Source organism: Sander lucioperca, chromosome 2 (assembly GCF_008315115.2).
Source record: "Sander lucioperca isolate FBNREF2018 chromosome 2, SLUC_FBN_1.2, whole genome shotgun sequence".
Lineage (NCBI taxonomy): Eukaryota > Metazoa > Chordata > Actinopteri > Perciformes > Percidae > Sander > Sander lucioperca.
The window spans coordinates 40,679,088-40,701,441 of record NC_050174.1 but is presented as its reverse complement, the minus strand read 5'-3'; the positions used below and the strand labels follow the sequence as shown (position 1 = coordinate 40,701,441).

Genomic DNA, 22,354 nt, shown 5'->3' with positions numbered 1-22,354 from the left:
TGCTTGCTTGATTGATTGATTGATTGATTGATTGATTGATTGATTGATTGATGTACCTTGTAAAAGTCCTATCAGATGTCATTATTTCCAGACGCCAGAGTGGGATCGTGTCTCGACAAATTCTTTATATTTGAGAAGTTATTCAATTGAATCGGTATTATTGTAGGCTATTTGGCTTCTCATGGAAATTGCTAAAAGATGGTTATTGATTTTGCATGGTGTGAAAACATTCGTAATGGAGGTTTGAGCTGCCTACGCGGGGAACATATTGGTGCTGCTCGGGGCAGAAGGATGGGCCCCACCAGAAGAGTTGAGAGAGGAGGAGGGGGAGGGCTAAGAGATGGGGGGGGGGGGTCAGTCCTGGGAGGGAACCAGGGGTGTGGAGGGCTGAGTTTAAAAAGGCAGACAGCGCCAACACTCACTCACTCTCTCACACAATCTGCCCTCTCCTGCAACTCTCAGCAGCAGCCAGCTCAGCAGAACCTACAGAATACAGCTCCTGTGATTCTCTCATTTTTTGCTTTGATTTACCTCAGAAGCCTTGGAACTGTACAGGACTCTTTTTTTCTGAAAAAGGAAGGGATTTGTTTGTTTTTTGTTTTTAAAGATCTTCTCCACTGCAGCATGGAGCCCACCAATGGGGAATATGGTGATAACTATGACTACTACGATGACAATGAGACTGCACTCTGTGACTTCTCAGAGTGGGAGCCCTCTTACTCTCTCATCCCGGTCCTCTACATGCTCATCTTCATCCTGGGCCTGTCAGGTAACGGCGTGGTCATCTTTACTGTCTGGAGATCCAAATCGAAACGTCGGGCTGCAGATGTCTACATAGGAAACCTGGCCATTGCTGACCTCACCTTTGTTATAACCCTGCCTCTGTGGGCCGTGTACACAGCTCTGGGCTACCACTGGCCCTTTGGTGTGGCTCTGTGCAAGATCAGCAGCTACGTTGTTCTGGTCAACATGTACGCCAGTGTTTTCTGCCTTACCTGCCTGAGCTTTGACCGCTACCTGGCCATCGTGCACTCTCTGTCCAGCAGCAGGCTGCGCTCTCGGGGCACCATGCTGGCGTCTTTGGGTGCTATTTGGTTCCTGTCTGGCCTGCTGGCTGTGCCCACACTGCTCTTCCGCACCACAGTGAACGACCTAAACAACAACCGGACCACATGCGCCATGGACTTCAGCCTGGTGACCATGAACCAGAGGCACGAGTACCTCTGGATCGCTGGGCTCAGCCTGTCCTCCTCTGCCTTGGGGTTTCTCCTACCGTTCTTGGCCATGACCATCTTCTACTGCTTCATCGGCTGCACCGTCACACGCCACTTCAACAACTTGCGCAAGGAGGACCAGAAGAAGAAGCGGCTGCTGAAGATCATCACCACACTGGTGGTGGTGTTTGCCATCTGCTGGACTCCATTCCACGTCCTAAAGAGCATGGACGCCCTCTCCTACCTGAACCTGGCTCCCAACTTCTGTGGCTTCCTGCGCTTCCTGCTGCTGGCTCACCCCTACGCTACCTGCCTGGCCTACGTCAACAGCTGCCTCAACCCCTTCTTGTATGCCTTCTTTGACCTGCGCTTTCGTTCCCAGTGTCTGTGCCTGCTCAACCTAAAGAAGGCTATGCATGGCCAGATGAGCTCAATGTCATCTACGCTCAGCGCCCAGACTCAGAAGTCAGAGATTCAGTCTCTTGCCACCAAGGTGTAGAGGCTAAAAGGAAAGGTGGAGCGGGGCTGCGGGTTGGCCCCAGCTCCAACCACTGGAACACTTGTAAAAAAAGACTTTGTGTGTCCATTGTTCAAAGCTGGTAAACTGAGATGATAAACTTTGACTGCTCACAGTCATGAAGTCCATAATATGTTCCTCCTATTCTACAGCGAGACATGGGGATGCTCTGTATGTTGTGTGGACTTGAAGCCGGAGCCAGCTGGCTGAACTCCTGAGCTCCTTTGTTCCTCAAATTCTCAGAGGTGAAAAAAAAAAGTCTATTTTTTTGTTTTGTCCTGCTCTGCAAAAGTTCTCATTTCTATCACGAAAAGAGGGCAGAATTGTGATTTTAGAAACACCCACTGATGTTGGGAATTGCAAATCAATTTACGCGGAAATCTATTTACACTGGATGAAACATAAAGCTGTACAGTATTTTCATACCATAGCATTTTCTTTTTCTGATCTATTGCTGTTTTGTTTTAGAAGCACTTGTTAAAAAGATGTGTGAGCAGGGAAATCAAACAGAGCAGTGTCCTCTTAAAAGTTTGTTTATGAAGGTAGAAGTCTGCAGCGGGGTGTAAGAGGAGAAAAGGTGTTGCGGCTTAATTATATAGTTTGTGGAGAGGAGACGGGGGGCAGACAGGCAGATGGCAGTTGACAAATGTTGTTGGGGAACAGGAACGGGACGGGGTGGGGTGGGGTGGGGTGGGGTGGAGGGGATTCACAGTGTAGTCACAGCACTAAAAGGGGACAAAGGAACTCTGTAAATAAATGTTCCAATTTGATGTATATGTTTTATTTTTCAACATCACTGTAACTAACTACTGTATTAAAGATGTGTTCTATGAACCAGATCTCTTAGATTCATTGAGAGTGTGTGTTTATGTGTGTGTCAAGAAAACCAAAGTTGTACTTTTGCTAACACCGTTGAAAATGTCATTTTAATGGTGGAGAGGAGAACGTAAAGAAAACGAAATACTACATTTAAATATTTGCAAAAAAATGGATCTTTTGAAACTTAAACTCCTGTAGTTTCGCATCAGTTTCATTACACCATCCTTTTATTTAAATGTAAACTATATCCAGAGGGTTAAAGCTTTGTTATGAATGCCTTGCATTTGGTTTACACCTTCAGACTAACAGATCTCTAATCTCTATTGATTCACAGCCAGTATCCAGACTGTAACTGGATTATGCAAAGTGACCGTCATCCTGAGAGTGTGTATTCGATACTCAGTTGTGACTTCTATCTGCTGTGGTACTTTTAACTTTTTTATGTCACAGTCTTGTGGGTCATGGTATAGTTATTTATAACCAGCAGAATGAGGCACCATCCTAGTGTTTTTGAGTTATTTGTCTTTAGTTAACTCTTGTGTTGTCTTCCTGTCGACCATGCACTTGTTGTCCTCCAACAAAATTAACTCCCGGTCTGTTTTGCATTTTTATAAAGCATAAAGTATAGCATCACCCAATTGTGCACCTTCTAGCCAACTTCATTCCAACTTATTACCAATAGTTTTACACTTATTTTTTTATTTGAGGTCAATAAACCACATTTACTGTACATGAAATTATACCTAATTTTGGAGTAAAATAGACAGAAATTATGAATTACTTTCACTATACTGAAGATCAGATGAATATATGTTGATGGGTTATCACAGACTGGTATATGTCAATGTTTAGTCAGGAAACTGTTTTGAAACCATTTTATTATTTTGAATGGCAGAACATATTTCCGATAAAGAAACTTTGAAAACGGGTCAAATTTGACCCAAAGACAACACAAGGGTTAAAGTTATTTGAAAGTTCCTATGATTCATGTAATACAATGTCACAAAAGGACTATCTATCCGCAGGAGGTAAAGCCAACCAAACCCCACATGTTCACTGAATAATAGGGTCATTACCAACAAGTGACTCTTCTGAAGCATCCTTTGATTTGACAGTAATGAGCTCTGTTGGACATAATCACCGTTTAGAGATGGCGGGCGGGGAGTGGGGCTCTAATCCTGGCAGAAGTCGGGCCACCGAACAAGTCAATATTTGTCCCCGCTGACAAGTGATTGCAGTTAGAGCGGTGGGTGGAGAGGATGGGTGGGTTGGGAGGGGGTGATGTGAGGAGGGCGTCTGACTGCAGATGCTCCAACACACTGAGCAGAGGACTTTGCTAAGAAAAAATAGTGAACGAGGTGAGGAAGTTGGGGGGGGGATCCCAGCTATACGGGTTCGTCTTGCATCACACTTTAAAGTAACATGTGTGAAACGCCGAGAATGTGAAGCCGCATGATTCATCTCGTCTCTGTGTGTGAGAGATCATATGTTATTTATTGTCCATCCTGGCGAAATGCAGCAGATTTGACAGCGGCGGAACTTGAAGCAGATCACAGGATGGTCACGATGATGGATGTGAGGGCCTTGGCGTGTTCAACACACGCAGACAGAAACAGGATTGCTTAAACACACAGTTATTCTTCATATAGTCTAGTCAGATGCCATTTGGAAGGATTTATAAGTGGAAAGCCCATAACACAGGCTTTTACAGCATCATTATAAGGGCCATAACAAAAGCACTCCTCCAGCCTTCATCTGGTTCATCTTTAAACATATGAGCTTGACACTAAGACAGTGGAATCAGGGTGGAGTCGATCATGCATGCCAGACTGGCCAGACTTGTTGTTATTGAGATGAGCTGGGCTGACAGCTTGTCTCATGCTGTTAGCCAGTCCAGCAAGTCCACTTTGGAATAACTCACCCAGAATACCAGCTGAGCAAAGCACCGGGGGTGCACGTGGGACACCGCCAACACAAAAACAACAGTTGTGTAGTAGGCCTCTGTATGCTCATAAATGTTGTCTATGTTCATGTGTGGCCTGTGTGACCTGTTTGCGTGCATGGATGTGTGGGCTTCACAGTGCTCCCAAAGTATTCTTAGAGGGAGTTCAATCATGTTAACCCACTGGCCCCGTAAACTAATTTTGTTTTCCTCATTAGGAGAGTAGAGCATGAACATGAACACATTACATACTATACAATGTAAGTGAATTATTCTAGAATGAAAATAAACTCATTAAATTTTTTAAACTATGAGTGTTTTAATTATTATTATTATTTGTTTTATTTATTTAATATACTAAGTATTTGGAAACAAAATGACGTGTCCTACAACTCATGGTGCTCACACTAAAATATACAAGAATACACACATACAAAAATATATAACAAGCAACAACAAAGTAGAGAAAACACAGTTAATTGTGCATTTTGGCAACTACTTTTAGCTGCTTCTTAATAAACATTTGGTGTTCAAGTGAGAACTCACAGCAGCAGGAGAGAGTGTATATAGTGTCTATGTTAATGGTAATAAAAGAACCCAGTCAAACAGTAAGGTTTATGTGTTTTTATAGCTTTTGGACAACAATGGAGCTCTATTGCACAGAGGAATAAGTTATCAGCTTAACAGTCAAATATAGAATATCACCAGACTAATCGCACTGGTAGCACCATCACTCTGCATCTCCAGTCTAAACCAAACACATTAAAGCAGCAGACACAGGTGCCTGCTCTGAGTGTTGTCGCCAGTGTGAGCTGCCACACCCAAATGGGACATCTGAACCAAAACACAACTGCTCGCCTCTCAGATCTCCCTGCTGTTCCATCCCACCCAAGCAGCAACAAATGCACTCTGCACTTCGCTGTGTGTGTGTGTGTGTGTGTGTGTGTGTGTGTGTGTGTGTGTGCGTGTGTGTTCATATGCACATGTAAACAGAGATCTGACACATTCCATGGGCTGTCAACGCTAACCCCACTTTCTCATTCGTCCACCTGTTGCCAGACCATAACACACACACACACACAAACAGCTCCCCGACCCTATAATCACTCCTAAGACAAACAGCACAAGCTCAGGGAAACGTAACACAAAAGACACAGTTAGAGAAAGTATCTCTCCACACAATCCATCCATTAGTTGGTTTAACACAGAGCAGAGTGAGGGTGGAGGGGGGAAGGGGGTGAGAGTATTATCCACCCATAATCTAATATAGTAATACATCCATGCCCCAATCCCAAACCTTTGTCTGAAAGATCAAAAGGACCTTTGGGTGTCCCTCTCCCTGCCTGCCTGTTTGTCTTACCTGTAAATCTGGAGCACAAAAGGGTCTACTGGAGAAAAATCAGGAAAGAGGACTTGGAGGTGGAGAGGGTGTTAAAGTGTGTGTGTTGCATTTGTTCCTGTGTGTGTGTGTGTGTGTGTGTGTGTGTGTGTGTGTGTGTGTGTTTTCAGTCAGCTTTAGACTCTAAGCAATGAGGGTCGTCAGTGAACACATGTTCTGCCAAAGTTGAAACAGTTTTGGTTTATTTTTCTTGAGATATTTTCATATTTTTTGTGTTTTTCTCTCAGTGTATTTCTCATATTTATGTTGTCAGTACTGATCAAACAAACCCACACAGTCCTCAGTCAGCTGACTCTATACCTAGGTATCTAGTCAGCAGCTTCAATCTGATAGTGTTCAAATGCAAATTCCCTTAACAAATCCCGTTTTCTTTGAAGAAGCATGAACATAAGTGAACAGGTAGGATTTTGTATGAGTAACCGTATTTTAAGTTCATCGGTGTTTTAAGCCCCCAACGTCTCCTTCCAGGCAGCGCTGCCTGGAAGGCACTAGGATTAGGCAATGGTTATGGTTATGGTTAGGGTTAAGGTTAAGGTTAGGTGCCTTGAAGTCAACGGTCGCAGCGCTGCCTGGAAGGAGACATTGGGGGCTTAAAACACCATTGAGCGTATTTTAAGCTCTGGATTGACAGCTTTGTGATGAGAAACTGTTCAGAGGATTAGGGTTCATACTGTACTGTGTAACAAGTGTCTGAGATGGTTGTGGTCTGAGTATGAGCCCAGCACCTGTCTCTGATCCACTAAAACAAGTCAGCCCAGCCGGACGCAGAAACCCGGGAAAGTAGCAGTTTCCCTCTGTCAAAGCTGACCTTCATCCCCCCCATCCCTTCCCACGGATGCCACATTTCAATGCTTGTTAACAGTGTACACATTTGTTAGCAATTCTTTTTTTTCAGTCTACTGTCTCCCCTCTAAAATGCTGGCAACCTTTTAATAAAAACCCATTACCTGTAATGAACTGAAATGCTCATTCAGGATGGCGAGGCATTAAGATCACGGTAATAAACAAAACAAAAATATTGGGAAAATTGTATTGTATATACAGTATGTGTGAGTTAAATCTGAAAATGGGTTGATTACTTAATTAATTAATCATTAGAAAATTAATCTGCAACAACTTAATATAATCAATTCATTGTTAGAGAAAAAAATACCAACATTTTGCAGGTTCCAGCCTCTCAAATGTGAATATTTGCTGGTTTTCTTAGTCTTCTACAGCATGATAGTAAGTTAAATGTCTTTGGGTTTTGGACTGTTGGTCGGGACAAAATACTTGGACTCTGGGAAACTGTGATAAACATTTTTCAGTATTCACTATCACTATCAAAAAAATAATCTGCAGAATAATCAATGCTGAAAGTAAAAATATCCTTTTTCTTTTTTAAAATAAGATATTTCATATAGAAATGAAGTGGAGTAAACATATAAAGTCTCACAAAATGGAAATATTCAGTTTCAGTTCCAATACTTGTGCTTTTTGGTTTTCCACCTTTCCATAGAGCTCATCTTGTGATCTTTTTGCAGTTTGTACTCCTGAATGTAAATAAAAACAAGTACAATCTCTGCATTCACAGCAACATTTCTACTCATATCCCCTCCCCTTTTGCTTGAATCTGTGCTGATTATGATCAGTGGCATTCCACAGCGTTTGGAAACCGAGCCAAATCACCATAAATCTTATCGATAAGGCCTCACAAATAATAGGGTATTACATGTCTAATCATGCCTCACAAAAGTGGCCACTTGAGTATCCAATACACACCGACACTGCAGTCTCCCTCCTTGACTTCTCCCTGCTGTAAATTGCTACCACGTCTGTTCAAGAATCACTATTGAAAACAGCTTGTTTCAGTAATCTCTCTAGTTTAACCTGGAAGTGGCCTCTCGCTGTAATTGTCCAGACCTTGAGAACAACGGCCTAGAAAAACACAGCATTTACATGAGATCAGTGTTTTCATGGTAATGTTGTTATCTTTTGGCACGTTTCGAGGAGGTGATTAGGCAATCAGGGCTTTCAAATGGATCTCCCCCAACGTCGTATCCCTGTCATTGTTATTCACTGTTGTTCAGGGTCATGTCCACTCCACCCATTACGGCATTAACTAGATCTGATTCGGTGGCTAAGAAGATTTTAGTCAGCTGAGAAAATATATAAGAGGATAAACAGTACACTGTAAAGGCTGGGGTTAAACTTCTAACATATGTGGCACATATGTGGCCGTGGATGTCGTGTCACAATAATCTGTGTGTGTGTGTGTGTGTGTGTGTGTGTGTGTGTGTGTGTGTGTGTGTGTGTGTGTGTGTGTGTGTGTGTGTGTGTGTGTGTGTGTGTGTGTGTGTGTGTGTGTGTGTGTGTGTGTGTGTGTGTGTGTTCTTGTTGTCTGTTTATCTATCTATCTATCTATCTATGAAAACCATGAACTGGCTACATGGTGAATAGTAATAAGCCCTGCTGCTGGTGGATATCGTTAGGCTAGAGATGCTGCTTCCGAGGACAGCATGGCTTGGCCAGACCTGAATGTGCTGGGCTCTCGTCCCCTCCGGATATGGTCGCTCAGGGCCCATCATCCCTTAGACACAAAGATCCTCTTCACATCCTTCTCTATCCCTTCCATTGTGAAGGGCCTGCCTCGAGGCACACGGCTCCTGTGCCTGCTTCAGGGCTAAATGCATCTCCTGTCACTGGCTGGTCCCAGTGCCAGTTCAGCTGCTGGAAGCACTCAGGTGCTCCAGTCTCTACTAGTAAATATCAGAACACCTTTCTTACACCTATACCCCTCATAAACTGGGAGCAAGCACTACTTGCTAGACAATTTACAGGAAATAAATGGACTGATTTCTAAACATCTACAAGTTCAGTCTGTCCTTATCATTGCATGTAGTGAACCTGAAATTCCTTAAATACCAGGGACCGTTTGGAATCAGCATCATGGTGACAAAATATTCAATTATTAAAAAAAATAATAATAACAATTTCAAATAAATTTAAATCTTTAATCTGTTATTAAGGAAGTCACATCAACGTCAAAATGTAAAATGATTTTGCACACTTTGCATGCCGCCCTTCATCTCTACATCATTACACGTCTTCTTTCTCGGGAGCTGATCAGTACGGCAGCAGTCCTCTGCTGCGGCCACTGAGGGGCAGCAGCAGGCTGGTGTCTAACTTCTAATTAGTGACTTCATGGATCAGGCACTGTCCATTGTCCCGTCACAATTTCTGTGATTCTCATGTTCCTCTTCCTATAAAGAGGATAATAAAATCAAGAAAAGTGAAATACAACACACGTTGTTATTTGTATTTCCTATTTCTGTAAACATGTACTGTGTCATAATGAAATGAAAACATGATAACATGACATACATTTATTTTTTGTCTTTAGTCTAAATGAATTCTTTTTTTTATTTAAAGGTGACAATAACAAAAAAGGAGTTCCCCATTTTGAACTCCATTTACATTTTTTCAGATTTAACAGCATCATAAATGATCAGTCTGGTGAGTCAGTAAGCCCTTTTCAGCCCTGTTCTAAAAATAAATAAATATCAGGAACATGTTTTCATAAATATAAAAATATTTTGCTTTGAATAATAACTTGTGTTTAAGATGTGTTTTTTTTCTATAAAAAAGTGAAAATACCTGGTTAAAAGTTCTTAAAGGGACAGTTCACCATATATGTATTTTCCTCTTACCTGTAGTGGTATTGGTGGATGGGTCAAACAAACACAGGAATTCACCCAGTTCTTGTCCCATTTGTAAATTAAAAGTTTTTTTTTTTTTTTTCCTTTACGGAACAAAGGGAACTACGTCATGTTCTCTGTCATATGCGTAACCGGAAGTCAAATAACATAACAAAAGCAGTGATTTTTACTAAACCAACAATCTTTTTCTAAACTTAAGTAAGTTGTTTTGTTTCTTCCTAAACCTAACCAAAATGCAACTGTTCCACAACGTTAACGTCGAGTTCAAAACTGCAAACCGCTATGTTCTCTGGTTTAGTTATGAGGATGGAAAACGTGTATGTGGGTCGTATGTCCTGCCGCCGCTAGGGGCGCTAATTTATGAAATGCTACTGTGGGTCATATTAGAGGGAAGGAATAAACAACCTATATGGTGGTATGATTTGGAGGACTTATTGGTTTTGAGGTACGTTTTCTCTCATTTGGTGGGTGTGTCAGTGTATATAAACCCCGCCATATTAAAAAGGCAGTGCATTTGCATGCACGACATCATTTCCGTTTAAATAAACATTTTACAACATTTTGTCGGGGTTGAACGTGCCCCAGGTGTTGAAATGAGATTTAAGGTGAACCAAAGACACGTTCTGCCTTCAGCAGAAGAATGTGGAAGCAAACTCTGACCAGTGAAGCCAACAAGAAGAACTTTAAACTCAAACATAAATAACAGTGTCTGCTTCATGAATCCTGAGAAGAAAAAAACTGGGAATAAAAATCCAAATAACAGAAGAACTGTGCTCAGTGTGTGTTCTACCTTCAGTCTGAGGTCCAGAATTGATCCAGAATCAGTTCTCAGTGAGTCCCTGCTGAAGAAACCACCAGCTGGTGATGAAACTGGTGATGACAGCAGTGACTGTCCCCGCCCACTGCCAACTGCCATTACACAGTGACCAATCACAGCAAGCAACCGAGACTCCAGGAAGCTCTGTCTGCTGACAGTGGCGAGACGTCGCACAACCTCGAGACAAGACCAGGTCCAGGGACTCTATAGACACAGAGAGGAGGGGGGGATGATGATGTCCATATGATAAAATACTATGAAAATTCATCCCTAATAATAATAATAATAATAATAATAATAATAATAACAGAGCAGTGAAGTGTGAGCAGTTACTTCAGTCCGCTGCATGTTCACTTTGTGTTCAACATGAAACAAAAGAGAAACAACTGAGTTAGAAAACATTTGCTTCTCTGATAAAAAATAAAAAATAAGCTACAAGACTGAAAAAGTCACTTTGACTCCCAGGGTGCTTTTCACTAACAGCCAATCACAGAGCTTCACATTAACGGTGAGCTGAAGAGTACACCACTGAGAATACAGACTTATTCTTTAAAATAATACACTTTCTGATTCTGAATCAGTTTTTTTCAATTCATTTAATGTCATTCTCAACAACAGCAGACGAAGCTCATGAGAAATGTAGTAGTTAGAGACAGACAAAAACACCACAACATAACACCACAACAAAACATAAGAAAGACAGACAGACAGACAGCCAGACAGACAGACAGACAGCTACTGACTGCTGTATGTTGTGATGCAGAGTCGGAGTTTGAATCCTCTCTCTGTTCGACTGCAGTTCATGATTTCTGGTTGGCTGCAGCCCAGCTCCACGTAGCCCTGCCCCCGACCACGCGCACCACCTACATTACAACCAAAACACTGCAGACAGTCTCCTGACATACATACATACATACACACACACACACACACACACACACACACACACAAAAGTCAGGAAGCAGTAGGGTGGGTACCGAATTCAATATGTGTGAGGCTGTGTCTGTCTGAATCTGATCCATTTGTGGCACAACTAAATAGAAACAACTGCAACCTGTCAACACTTTCATAGACTTTACTTAATCTTCTTTGGTTCCAAAATTTAGCTCAATACTGGACTAATTAAAAAAATTGTTGTCCCCCATTAGTCACTCAGACACTAAAACATGGATAAATAGGGTCCAGGTTGAAAAATATTGTAGCCTAGTTTCCCTTTGAAATTATGAAGACATCACATATAGATACATGTCAGATCTTCTGTTTTATCCCCAAAAAGAGATGTTTGATGACTTGATGCTTTGCGAAGTTATGAACTAGTTCATGTGAAGCAGAGTGACCCCTTTAGTGTCAGACAGGTCTGTAAAGGTCAGAGATCAGCGCCTAAAGCTTGGTTAGCATCTCATGCTAACACTGCATCACATTAACATTTAGACTGAGAACAGCTGCAGGTCACTCATTAACAATAAACACCATGAAACAACAGAGTAACAGTCAGACAGCAGAGCAGAGTCTCTCTGTTCAAACACATCTGCTTAATATTATTATTGATCATTGATATTTAGCTGTAGCTGTAACAACAGCTGTCACACGTCACATAACTGTCAGTCAAACATCCCATCATCAACATCACTTTAAACAGGAAAAATAGATATAGTAAATAGCACTTAACAATGAGTCAATCAATTGATTAGCTGATGTAGAGATTATCATTACAGTAACTGAGTCAACATTTCTGACATTTTATAGATGACATCAGGGAATTAAAACACACAGATATTAAAGTAAATATAATGAGGAGTATGAGTGAAGTATGAATGTACCTGTCTTACCTTGCAGACAGATGAGAGACAGAGCAGTGAGACAGCAGAGGAGCAGCTGAGAGGACGACATGATGAATCAGACTGAACACCAACAGCCCGCTCTTTGTCCTCAACCTAAACACTGCCGTCTGATTGGTGGAGCCTGCAGACACTTCTCAGGGTTACTTTACCCTTTCACCACAAGACTCAGTCCGTGTGTTTACATGCCAACATACTAGGGGTGTGCCATATCATATTGTTTCAGGATTTATAATATCTTAATAAAAAATCATATCGTAATAATGGCGATATGCAACCTCGTTGGCATAATGACGTCAAACTGTTATGGACAGCAACAACAAAAACGACTGAAAGCAAAATGGCTTCCGGCTCCACGGTGGAGGATGAGTTAGTTCTAAAAAGTAGAGCAACGTCAATAGTGTGGAAGTGGTTTGGTTACAAAATATTAGATGTACAACAAACTATGGTAATATGTAAGTAGTGCAAGATGACTGTAACACCAAAAGTGGGCAATTAAACAAACTAATTTTTCAACCTCAAGCAGGAGCATCAGGTATTTATATGTCAGCATAAACGTAACCTCCAGATATTCAGTAAAACTAAACAAAATTGAGCACAGTTGTATAATATATTCCTCAGTATTTTGTCATATTGTAAACAATATTGTTATCGCATGAACAAAATTAACCCTGAAATATCGTTATATCACTCCCAACCCCTACAACACACACATTGTTCCTAAACAGGGAACATGTTACTGCACAATCAATACTTTTGACTTTGGGTACTACATTTTGAGTGCATATTCCACACAGGGCCTCACCTCATCAGGGGCCTTATGGCGAGGGGGCCCCTCTATTTGAGATTTGTACGCAGGACATGGCCTGACAGACCATGCCATGCCTTACCTTGGCCCGGAGTGACATCTTTTTCTTTCAAAACTAGCCCTGTTACCTGGCAGGCTTGCATCTGGCTGTGCCAGCTAAGCATGGGTGCTGTCTTGCGCCAAGGTCATGGTGTATATCGGAAAATCATTTCCTTTGCCTGAGCACAGGAGTGAGGGCTCTGGTTGCGGTGATGTCTCATTTGAACTCAACTGCCATTTTAGGCTCCCGCAGGAGCAGCTGGGTCTATACAAATGTAACTGTGAGGAGAGATAGTCTTGAGAGAGGAGAGATTTAATAAAAAAACGGCAGCATAAAGCGATATGTGTTGTGAGGTCTAACTCCCTGTTAAAGCTCTGATGACTTATTTAGGTTTTGGACAGAGTAGTGCTGTAAATGAACACCAATCACAGCTACAGAGAAGATGGAAATTCATTGTATTCAACCAGGTTTTACAGCTGGAGCGGACTTCTAAAAATCATGTTTATAAAACATTCTCATTAACTTAGGAAAGTTATGAAGCTGATAAAACAATGTTCAATATTCCTATTCCTTACTGTGTAATGTGCACAAGTACAACATGATCCTATAATTTGCACTTTGGTGTGCAATATTTTATCAACGTTCAGTGCAGAACCGGCTGCTGGTGTAGGCAGTATATAGACAAATGTTGCGACAGTGGTAAAGCAGCATACAACTTACTGCTTACTACTTTTGTTTCCATCTGCTCAAAACAAACAAGCAACTTTAGTGTCACTTTTACTTACGATAGGCCTTTATTCATCTTATGTAGTGCATGTAGTATCCTTTTTCAGTTAACTATTGGAAGTCATCAGCAGCAGGTTTATGTGACTAACATCTGCACTCTCCAGTTGTATTAAGCATCATTTTACACATGGATCGCACAGCAGGTACCTTAATAAATAAAATCTTCCTAAACAACGGTATCTGAAAGTAACTGACATTATGTCCTTTATTGAACCCATCACCGCACTACATGAAGAGAGGACTCAGATCATCATGAACTGCCTCATAATAACAAACCAAACTATTCTGGCAGGAATTCAAAGGTTACACCTCTAAAACTGAATTCTGAGGAACAATGCACATATTAATAGAGGTTATCATGATATCTTTTTAATATCCAATCTTCTTGGGAAACCACATACAACCTAACACTTACTGTATTTCAACTATTTCCTGATTTTCCATTGTCTCTTAAGTTTTTATTGAACAAAATAAAATAAACTTTTATATGGCAGGGAAACTGTCCTCTACAATAACTAACTATAACTAAAATATCCAGAAAAGGAACTAAACACTTTCATCTCTTAGAATAATACATATTCAGACAGCATTTGCAAAAATATGATTTTTTTAAGGTGGATAAAATCTATTCATATTGAGCCAGGCATCAATGAAGACATGCTAAAAGTGTTAAGAGAGAAGGCCATCTCTGAGCTTGTTAATATAGGGATGTTTGCCTTATGCTTGATGCCATAGCAATCTGAAGGCAGATAAACTACAGCCCATCATTAAAGAAAATGACAGGATTTGTGAATTTAGGAAACCATGATGATGAGACAAAAGCCACAGAAGCCCTGACTTGAAGGGGTACTGGAAGTCAGCTGTGTCCTACTACCTCACACACACTCTGACAACAGAAACACAGGGCTAACTTGTGAAACAAATTCTTCACGCACTGAGTGACTGAACAACTGTGTGTGGGCCATAACCATGGATGGCTATGCTGGCCTCCGGAGTCAGAGAACAAACTCAACAAGGCCGTCCTGTTTAAAGGCCAGCGGAAACATAGAACCACAGGGGGTGGGGTTACTGAGAGACAGACAGACAGACAGACAGACAGACAGACAGACAGACAGACAGAGGAATAGAGGGAAGAGCAATATAACTCTTCATTTACTTATTCCTGAATTTATCTATGAATTTACAAACATTCAAAGCATTTTCGCCATGCAATTTAGAATGTTAAACAATCTTAGTGTGTGTGTGTGTGTGTGTGTGTGTGTGTTTGTAAGAAAAAGCGCTAGAGAGAGAAATAGATCTTGCCTTATGTACAACAATTTCTGACATTAATAAATATGTTAACATTTTACAGTAGGTTGTTTCTCTCTTGTGTGTCTGATTGTAATTACCTGCCTGTAGGCCATAACACTGAATATATTTAGGATTTCTACATAAAAGACATCTTTCATGTAGTATATTAACCATTCAGAATACCAAAGACAGTGCTTACATGTTAAGTTCAGGCAAAATTGAAAAAAATTAAATAATTGCCATTTAAATGCACAATTATTAGATTATCTTTATGATTAAATGCATGTTTTTGGTTTGTTGGAGTACGGTTGTTGTATGGTAATGGTCATACTTTAATTAATAGTCAGTATTGATGTATTGGTAGAGAACTACAAGGAGTATAAAGAAAAAGACAACATGAACCTCTTTTACCATAGGCAGAGGCGAAGCACAAAATTCTGGGCCCTGTAGAAAGGCATTCTCTATGGGCCACTCCCCGCATCCAAAGCTATTGATTCTAGCATCTTTTTGGCCCTTCTCACATGAGTACTCAGGTGACTTCAACAACAAAGGATCTTCTTAAGTTTGGCTACTTTTTTTAGTTGGGTTATAAATTTGAATATGCCAAAGTTTTTATTCAACCAAATTGTTTACTGTAACAATACGCATAGCCATAACACCAGATTTGCTAATAATGGTCATATCGTTGTATCTAGCCTAAGGACTTGCTCATTGAAAAAAAAAATGTATCGAGCCATAACAAACTGGAATAAGTTACCCCTGAATATCCTGTTGATTAAAGATAATTCATCTTTCAAAAGGTATATGCATCTATCTGGCATGCAGATGAAAGATTGAATACAGGAAAGTAACTGAATAAGTCTTGTATGATTCTTACATTGTTTAAAGAATATTCCTATTGTGTTTCATAATTGTTGTTCTATAAAAATGTTAGTTCTGTGCGAACAGGTTTTAGATTGTGGGTTATTTATAATGTGATAGTTACTGAGTGTGATTGCTAGTTTGATTCTCGTTTCATGGGAAATGTACATGTATGTTGTATATTGGTGTATGTTTGCGGGTGTACACAACAGATGCATGTGTATATATGTTGGCGTGGATAAGTTTAATGCATATTGATGTGATTTTACATACATTCTTCTAATGGAATGTCTGTGATATAATGTGATATGATCGTGCATTGTGTGTTTAGTGTGAACCCCAGGAAGAGTAGCTGACTGCTACGGCAGTAAACAATAAACATACGACCAAACACTGTCTGCGTGTGTATTTCAACTATTTACTAATTTTCCATTGTCTCTAAGTTTTTATTGTACAACATTTAAATATAAATATATATATAAATATATATATAAATAAATATATATATATATATATATATATATATACTGCATGGAAACCATCTGCTAACAATATCAAAGTAAAATATCAAGAACCCAACAATAAATTACAAGAACTCGACACTAAACTCCATGAACCAACACTAAAATGTATGAATTTGATGCTTTTTTTTTTTTTTTTTTCACACACGATAAACTGAATAGCTTTGGAATTTTGGACTGTTGGTCAGATAAAACATACTGGTAACACTTCCAACCATCACTAATACATGGTAAATTGGAAGTTAAATAAAGTTAAGTTAATAGTTAATTTACTAACAAACAATAAGAAGAATTAATAATGTTTACTACAAATATTAGTAATGCTATAATTTATGGGTTATTAAATTCAGAGAAATAACACAGCAGGGCATGTTTCACTATTCACTCACTATTCTGACATTTTATTGACAAAACAATTATTCGAAAAAAATAATGAGCAGATTAATCGCTGATGAAATCATGGTTAATTGCAGCCCTAGTAAGGATTGGTCAGCAATCTGACAGACTGTAGGAGTTACCTCACTCCAGAGGATGGCAGTAGTGCAACACACAGTTAAAGAGGCAACACTGAGGATGCAGAAGCTGCCTTTAAAGCTAAAGAAGAAGAAGAGGAACCTTTGTTGCTGTGTTGTGTGTTCCCACCCGGACGCGGTTTGCAGACACACCGTTGCTATTGGATGCAAGGGCAGCTTCTCCGCAGTAGCAGCATGCTAACAGCAGCTAAACTGTCAGAGAAAAGAGAAGAGAAGATATAAAACGTCACAGTTTATATTCTGACGTGATCCCACGCTGACGTAGTGACGTCATAACGGCGGTAAACTTAAGCTATGTGTTTATCTCAGGAGCTAACAGCAGGATGAGCTGTAACGTTAAGCCTTTAAACTAAGCGGCTAACAACCGTTAGCTCCTCTATGTGTGTGTGTGTGTGTGTGTGTGTGGAGAGTCTCCGGTAGTTTAACGGCAAAACCGACAGTTTAACGATGTGGTGAATGTACGGGAACCGACAGGGACACGAGGATGACCCAGCTGGTACTGATGTGAGTCCGTTTGCGTTTATACAGTAGCACTGAGTTTAACCAGCTCACCTGAAGGTCTCACCAGCTTCTCTTCACTTCAATATCAGACATCCATCCTCTAGACTAAATAACAATAAGGACAGATATATTACTTGTTTATACATAATATAATACGTTATTTATTACACACTACAACACCATACTGTACAATATATTTGATATTCTGTTTGTTATACTGCTGTACTATATTATATACTATAGTAAATTAGTATTACCACATTGCACCTTATACCACATAATTTAGTCCCCCATTGTCTTTGTGTACATTTTACTCCAATTTTGTATTTTTTTCTTTTCTTTCATGCTTAAAAGGCCTTCGTGTTTATATGGTGTCAATTACAAAAAAACAAGTTTTCAAATATACAGTACCAGTTAAAAGTTTGGGGTAAGCGTGTCCAAACTTTTGACTGGTACTATAAGTACTGCATTAAAGATGTTACTGAAGTAAAAGTAGGCTATGTGAGTATAATGAGGAACATTGTGGATCCAGTTTTAACTCACAGCTCACCGACCTGGTTTTGTTCCCTCAGGTTCTGCTGAAGGATCAGACGAGCAGCTGGATTCTTCAAGGTGTTTGAACATGACTGAGAAAGACTTTGGCCTTAGCCGGTGCAAACCGGGCCAGGCCATCCTGCTTCTGGACGTTTCTCTTCTCCCCATGCTGGTTTATGGAGCGCTGACACCTCCAACATGTCTGACTGTGATGCTTTAGAGGGGCAGACGGCTGCAGAGGAACCTCCTGGTCCCGGTCATCCCCCCCTGGCAGAGAAGGCCCTGTCGGAGGCCTTTGCTCGGCTGAGGTACCGGGACACGTCTCTGCTGATTTGGCAGCAGCAGCAGCAGGACCTGCAGGCAGCCCCTCCCTCCACCTACCTGAACCGCAGCCAGTCGGCCTGGTACAGCAGCTTCGGAAACCAGGCCGTGTTAGTCCGGGACAAGAAGGGCCTGGAGGACACAGAAGGGCGGTCCAGGATCTGCAGCGTCATGTAGACTGGAACCAGAAACCTTAACAGACTGGTTTGATTTAAAAACCGAGACTTATAAACTGAGACTCACAGCGAACTGCATGCATTTTTGAGTGGTTTTAAACCTGATTTTAAAGGCTGGTGCTGCTCCATTTTATCCATTAGTGACCCTTAAAGATGAAGCCACGTCTGCTTGTTTTATGTGACTTTTGTGAGCAGTTTAACTCAAAGTGGATTTTCCCTCAAATGTTTTCTGAAACTCATTTTCCCATTAAGCTTATTATCTTGCGATATCTTGGAGCGTCGGAAACGACTGGCATTGTGGGAAATGTAGGCACTATAAAGGGATCTAGACTCAAATAGTTTGTGACGTAAACAGCAGTGTTACAGTTTGACTACATATTCTGGTTTTAACTGCGACAAATGTTTTTATTCTTGTGGATATGGTTTTACATGCTGCATCCAAGACCCACTCGTACACAGGTATTTTGTATTTGTAAATAGGGTTTTTCCTCCTTCATTCTCAAAAAAAATCCCATCCACACAAGCACTGTATTAAAAAAAATCTTCAACCAAATGAAATCAAGAGCATGCCAAACCAACAGGCAGTGATGTAACCCTAAAGCCATGTTGGTTGAAAAGCCATTACCGGACGGCTACCTGGCTGAAATGGTGCATCGATCGTTCCGTAGCGCATTCGGACCATGGATGTATTATAAAAACCTGGATGCAACATTGATGACGGAGCCCCGTTCATTCCTATGAGAGTTGCTCGGTTTCTAAGCTTCCGGGCTTACGCCGGTTATACACTGGCTGCGTCGTGTGAGCGTGGCGTTTCTGTTGCGCGTCAGCTGCGTGGCTGCTGAGTGGATTTTTCTGTCTTTACACACCAGAAACGTGTCTGACGCAGCGCTGCTGCTGCTGCTAGCATTGTCTGGAGACATGTATCTTTCCCATATTAAAAATTTTATTAAAAATTATTATTTATTTTTTTAAATTACATTCATATCTGCATTTATGTCAAAACCTAGAGACTTTCAAACATCAGCATGTCATTTATTAATATGTATTCATGTCAAAATGACATCTTTTGGTATTCTATTTGCCTGGAAACGTTTCCAACACGCTTGCGTGTCGCGTGAAAAATAGGCGTCGATTCTACTTCTAGCATGCACACGTTTTCGGCGCGGCTCGAGGCAGTGTGTAAGCTCTAACCTGTTAACATGGGAGCCGAATAAAAAAAAAAGACGCCACGCAGCCAGTGTGTAGCCTTACTTCCGTGATATGTGACCACTGACTATGCGCAGTAGTGTTTGTCTCGCTTGCCCAGCCCGCGGCTTTACTTTGAGGTGACGTCACAGGTTTTTAAATCGCTTGCCTCAGAGGTTTTTCAAACATAAAAAGTCCACGAATTAAAAAAATTAGAATAGAAAGAGTCATAACCGACCTTGTTTGCAGTTGGAGGTGTCCTGGCAGCAGTTTTACACATGTCTCTTTTACAATGGTGGTTAATGATTAAAATCCTTTCTGGGTCGCAGAGGGATTTTTTTTCAGTGCAATACTGCCAGTGGCCACTGGACAAAATCAGCTGTATGTCCGAGCCTGATTCGGATGCCTCTGTTCCTCAATATAGTGAAAGAGTAACTGTGCATTTATGTATAACACATAAAAAAGTGTGTTGTTAGCAGATAGAACCAGCACTATTTTGGACACATCTACCATTGCACGAAATCTCGCCTCATTCTCTAAAGGAAAAAACAGCGCACACTCTGACGTTACAAGACAAAAACTCTGTTTTTCCTGTCTACACGTCAACACTGAAAACAGAGTTTCTGAACATCTTCACTCTGAAAGGAGTTTTACAAAAGATCCGTTTTCAGTTAACTGAAACACAGTTTGTGCAGACAAAAGATCAAAATGATCTTGAAATGAAGATGTTTTTAAAATACCTACTTTTGAAGTAGGCCTTAGTCTAAAGGCCCTGACACACTGACCAGACGTTTGACCCTCAGCGGAAAAGGCAGTTGGACTGATCAGTGTCCACGAGTTGGTCAAAAAAGTGCCTCGGAACACACCAAAGCGACGAGACGTAATACGTCTCCATAACAGCAGGCGGCGCTAATCTGTATTGTCGCCCCAAAAATGAAAACGGGCAGCTGATTGGACAAACGCGTCACCTGGGTCTTGTTTCTCTGGAAATTCAAGACAGACTGTCATGGCGGCTTGTTCAGAATACGATCTCATATTGTACTAAAATAGTTCACCGAAACGCGTTTCTGAAAACATTTTAAGCGAGAAATAGGCCATGCAGTTGCTGAATCTGTCTTCATTTCAGATCAACAAAGGTCAGTTTAAAAGATTTTCGTCAGATTTTGAGAGACTATAGTCACGCTCATTCAGCTCACCGTTTCCGGGTTAGCACTCCACCAATCAGATGGGTCATTTGAGTCCAACTGCCGGCAGTGCCCGCCCCGCCGATTATACATGTCAAATTGACCAAAATGAAGGCCAACGGCCCCTCGGATGGACGACGGCACGGAACACACCGAACAGACTCGAGTCACTGACCTCGCCAGACTGTCCAACGGCCGATTATCGGCTCGGTGTGTCTGGGCCTTTTAAGTGTTGGCTGTCAAGTCCAGAGCCAAGATAAACAGGCCCCAAGTCAAGACCAAGTCCCTGGTCATGATAAATAAGTCCAGAGTCGAGCCCTGCGTTTCCGTTACTTTCAGTAAGCTGCTGTAGCAACTGGGACACAGTGGGCTGGTGGCCAGCGGCAGCGCTGGTTCTAACCTGTGAAACAGCAGCAACAGGAGGTCAGCGTCAGTGAACGTTTCAGCTGTAGTTTGGACATCTGTTTACATTTAAAACGAATAAAATCATCTGAAATCAAAAGAAGTGTAGTTTGTTAGTAATTAAGTTCAAGACATCAGCGTAATTTTACACCATAAAGAAATGTCAAAGGATGTCTCAATTCTTAAAATGCAGCTCGAGGAGAGAGGAGGCTTGCCGAAGGGGCTATGAGCTAGGATGCACAGGTGTATCATTTGCGGAAATCTATTTGGCACCTGTGACGTATAAAAGAGGCGTGACACAGCTGGAATATACAAACCATCAGCTGCGCTACATGTCATTCAATTGACGTTGCCTTAAAATGACAGCTCCAAAGCAAGATGTCTCATTTAGTCAAAGGCCTGTTTCCTGGCATGGTCTCCTCACGTCTTACAAGGGGGGCTACTACCCCTTTTCCACTGGACAAAAAAATCCCACCAACATCTGGGTTTTATCTGCAGTGGGAAAGATTACAATGGCCATTCATTCCCGGAACAAATGACTCTGCAGTAGTCACAGCAGCTCCAGCTCCAATCGGCAGTGATGGAAACATGACATCCGGGTGGACACTAATTTTTGCCCCTTTTCCGGTGCAATCACCTTCGTTAACTTCAGTCATCATGGCCACAAATTCCGTCCGCCTCCGCCCAAGCAGTGCTCGGACATGGTTCCAAACTGGTCGACACCGAGTTTGAAAAAGACACAAGAAGTAACAAAAATAAAAAAGAAGTAAACATCGTAACATTGTCACTGGCCTCCATGCTTCCTACTGTTTACTAACCCCGTTTTCCGGCACATTCCTGATGTCGAAACATGACACACACAAAAAACAGAAAGTCGTACTCATTTACTGGCAATGAGAAAAGATTATCTTCTATTTAATGGATTTACCCACGTTAAAAAAAACCCTTGCATATACACACTTATTTGG

At 41.2% G+C, this 22,354-nt stretch overlaps 2 protein-coding genes and 2 long non-coding RNA genes across 4 annotated transcripts; 3 read left to right on the top strand and 1 right to left on the bottom strand.

Moving 5' to 3' along the window:
- The first annotated feature begins 415 nt into the window (after positions 1–415).
- aplnra (apelin receptor a) lies at positions 416–2,129 on the top strand. Its single transcript, XM_031300636.2, has one exon. It carries the CDS (start codon positions 625–627, stop codon positions 1,711–1,713), a length of 1,089 nt encoding a protein of 362 aa, XP_031156496.1. The 5' UTR covers positions 416–624; the 3' UTR covers positions 1,714–2,129.
- Positions 2,130–7,016: 4,887 nt separating this feature from the next.
- LOC118494255 lies at positions 7,017–20,504 on the top strand. Its single transcript, XR_004896373.1, has 3 exons — positions 7,017–7,027; positions 9,383–9,386; positions 20,017–20,504. It is a non-coding gene; the product is annotated as an uncharacterized LOC118494255 (long non-coding RNA).
- On the bottom strand, positions 9,049–11,350 carry LOC116050396. Its single transcript, XR_004105084.2, has 3 exons — positions 11,150–11,350; positions 10,380–10,610; positions 9,049–9,133 (listed from the first exon to the last, which is right to left on the bottom strand). It is a non-coding gene; the product is annotated as an uncharacterized LOC116050396 (long non-coding RNA).
- LOC116050518 (putative uncharacterized protein BRD3OS) lies at positions 18,278–19,145 on the top strand. Its single transcript, XM_031300634.2, has one exon. It carries the CDS (start codon positions 18,317–18,319, stop codon positions 18,614–18,616), a length of 300 nt encoding a protein of 99 aa, XP_031156494.1. The 5' UTR covers positions 18,278–18,316; the 3' UTR covers positions 18,617–19,145.
- Positions 20,505–22,354: the final 1,850 nt, after the last annotated feature.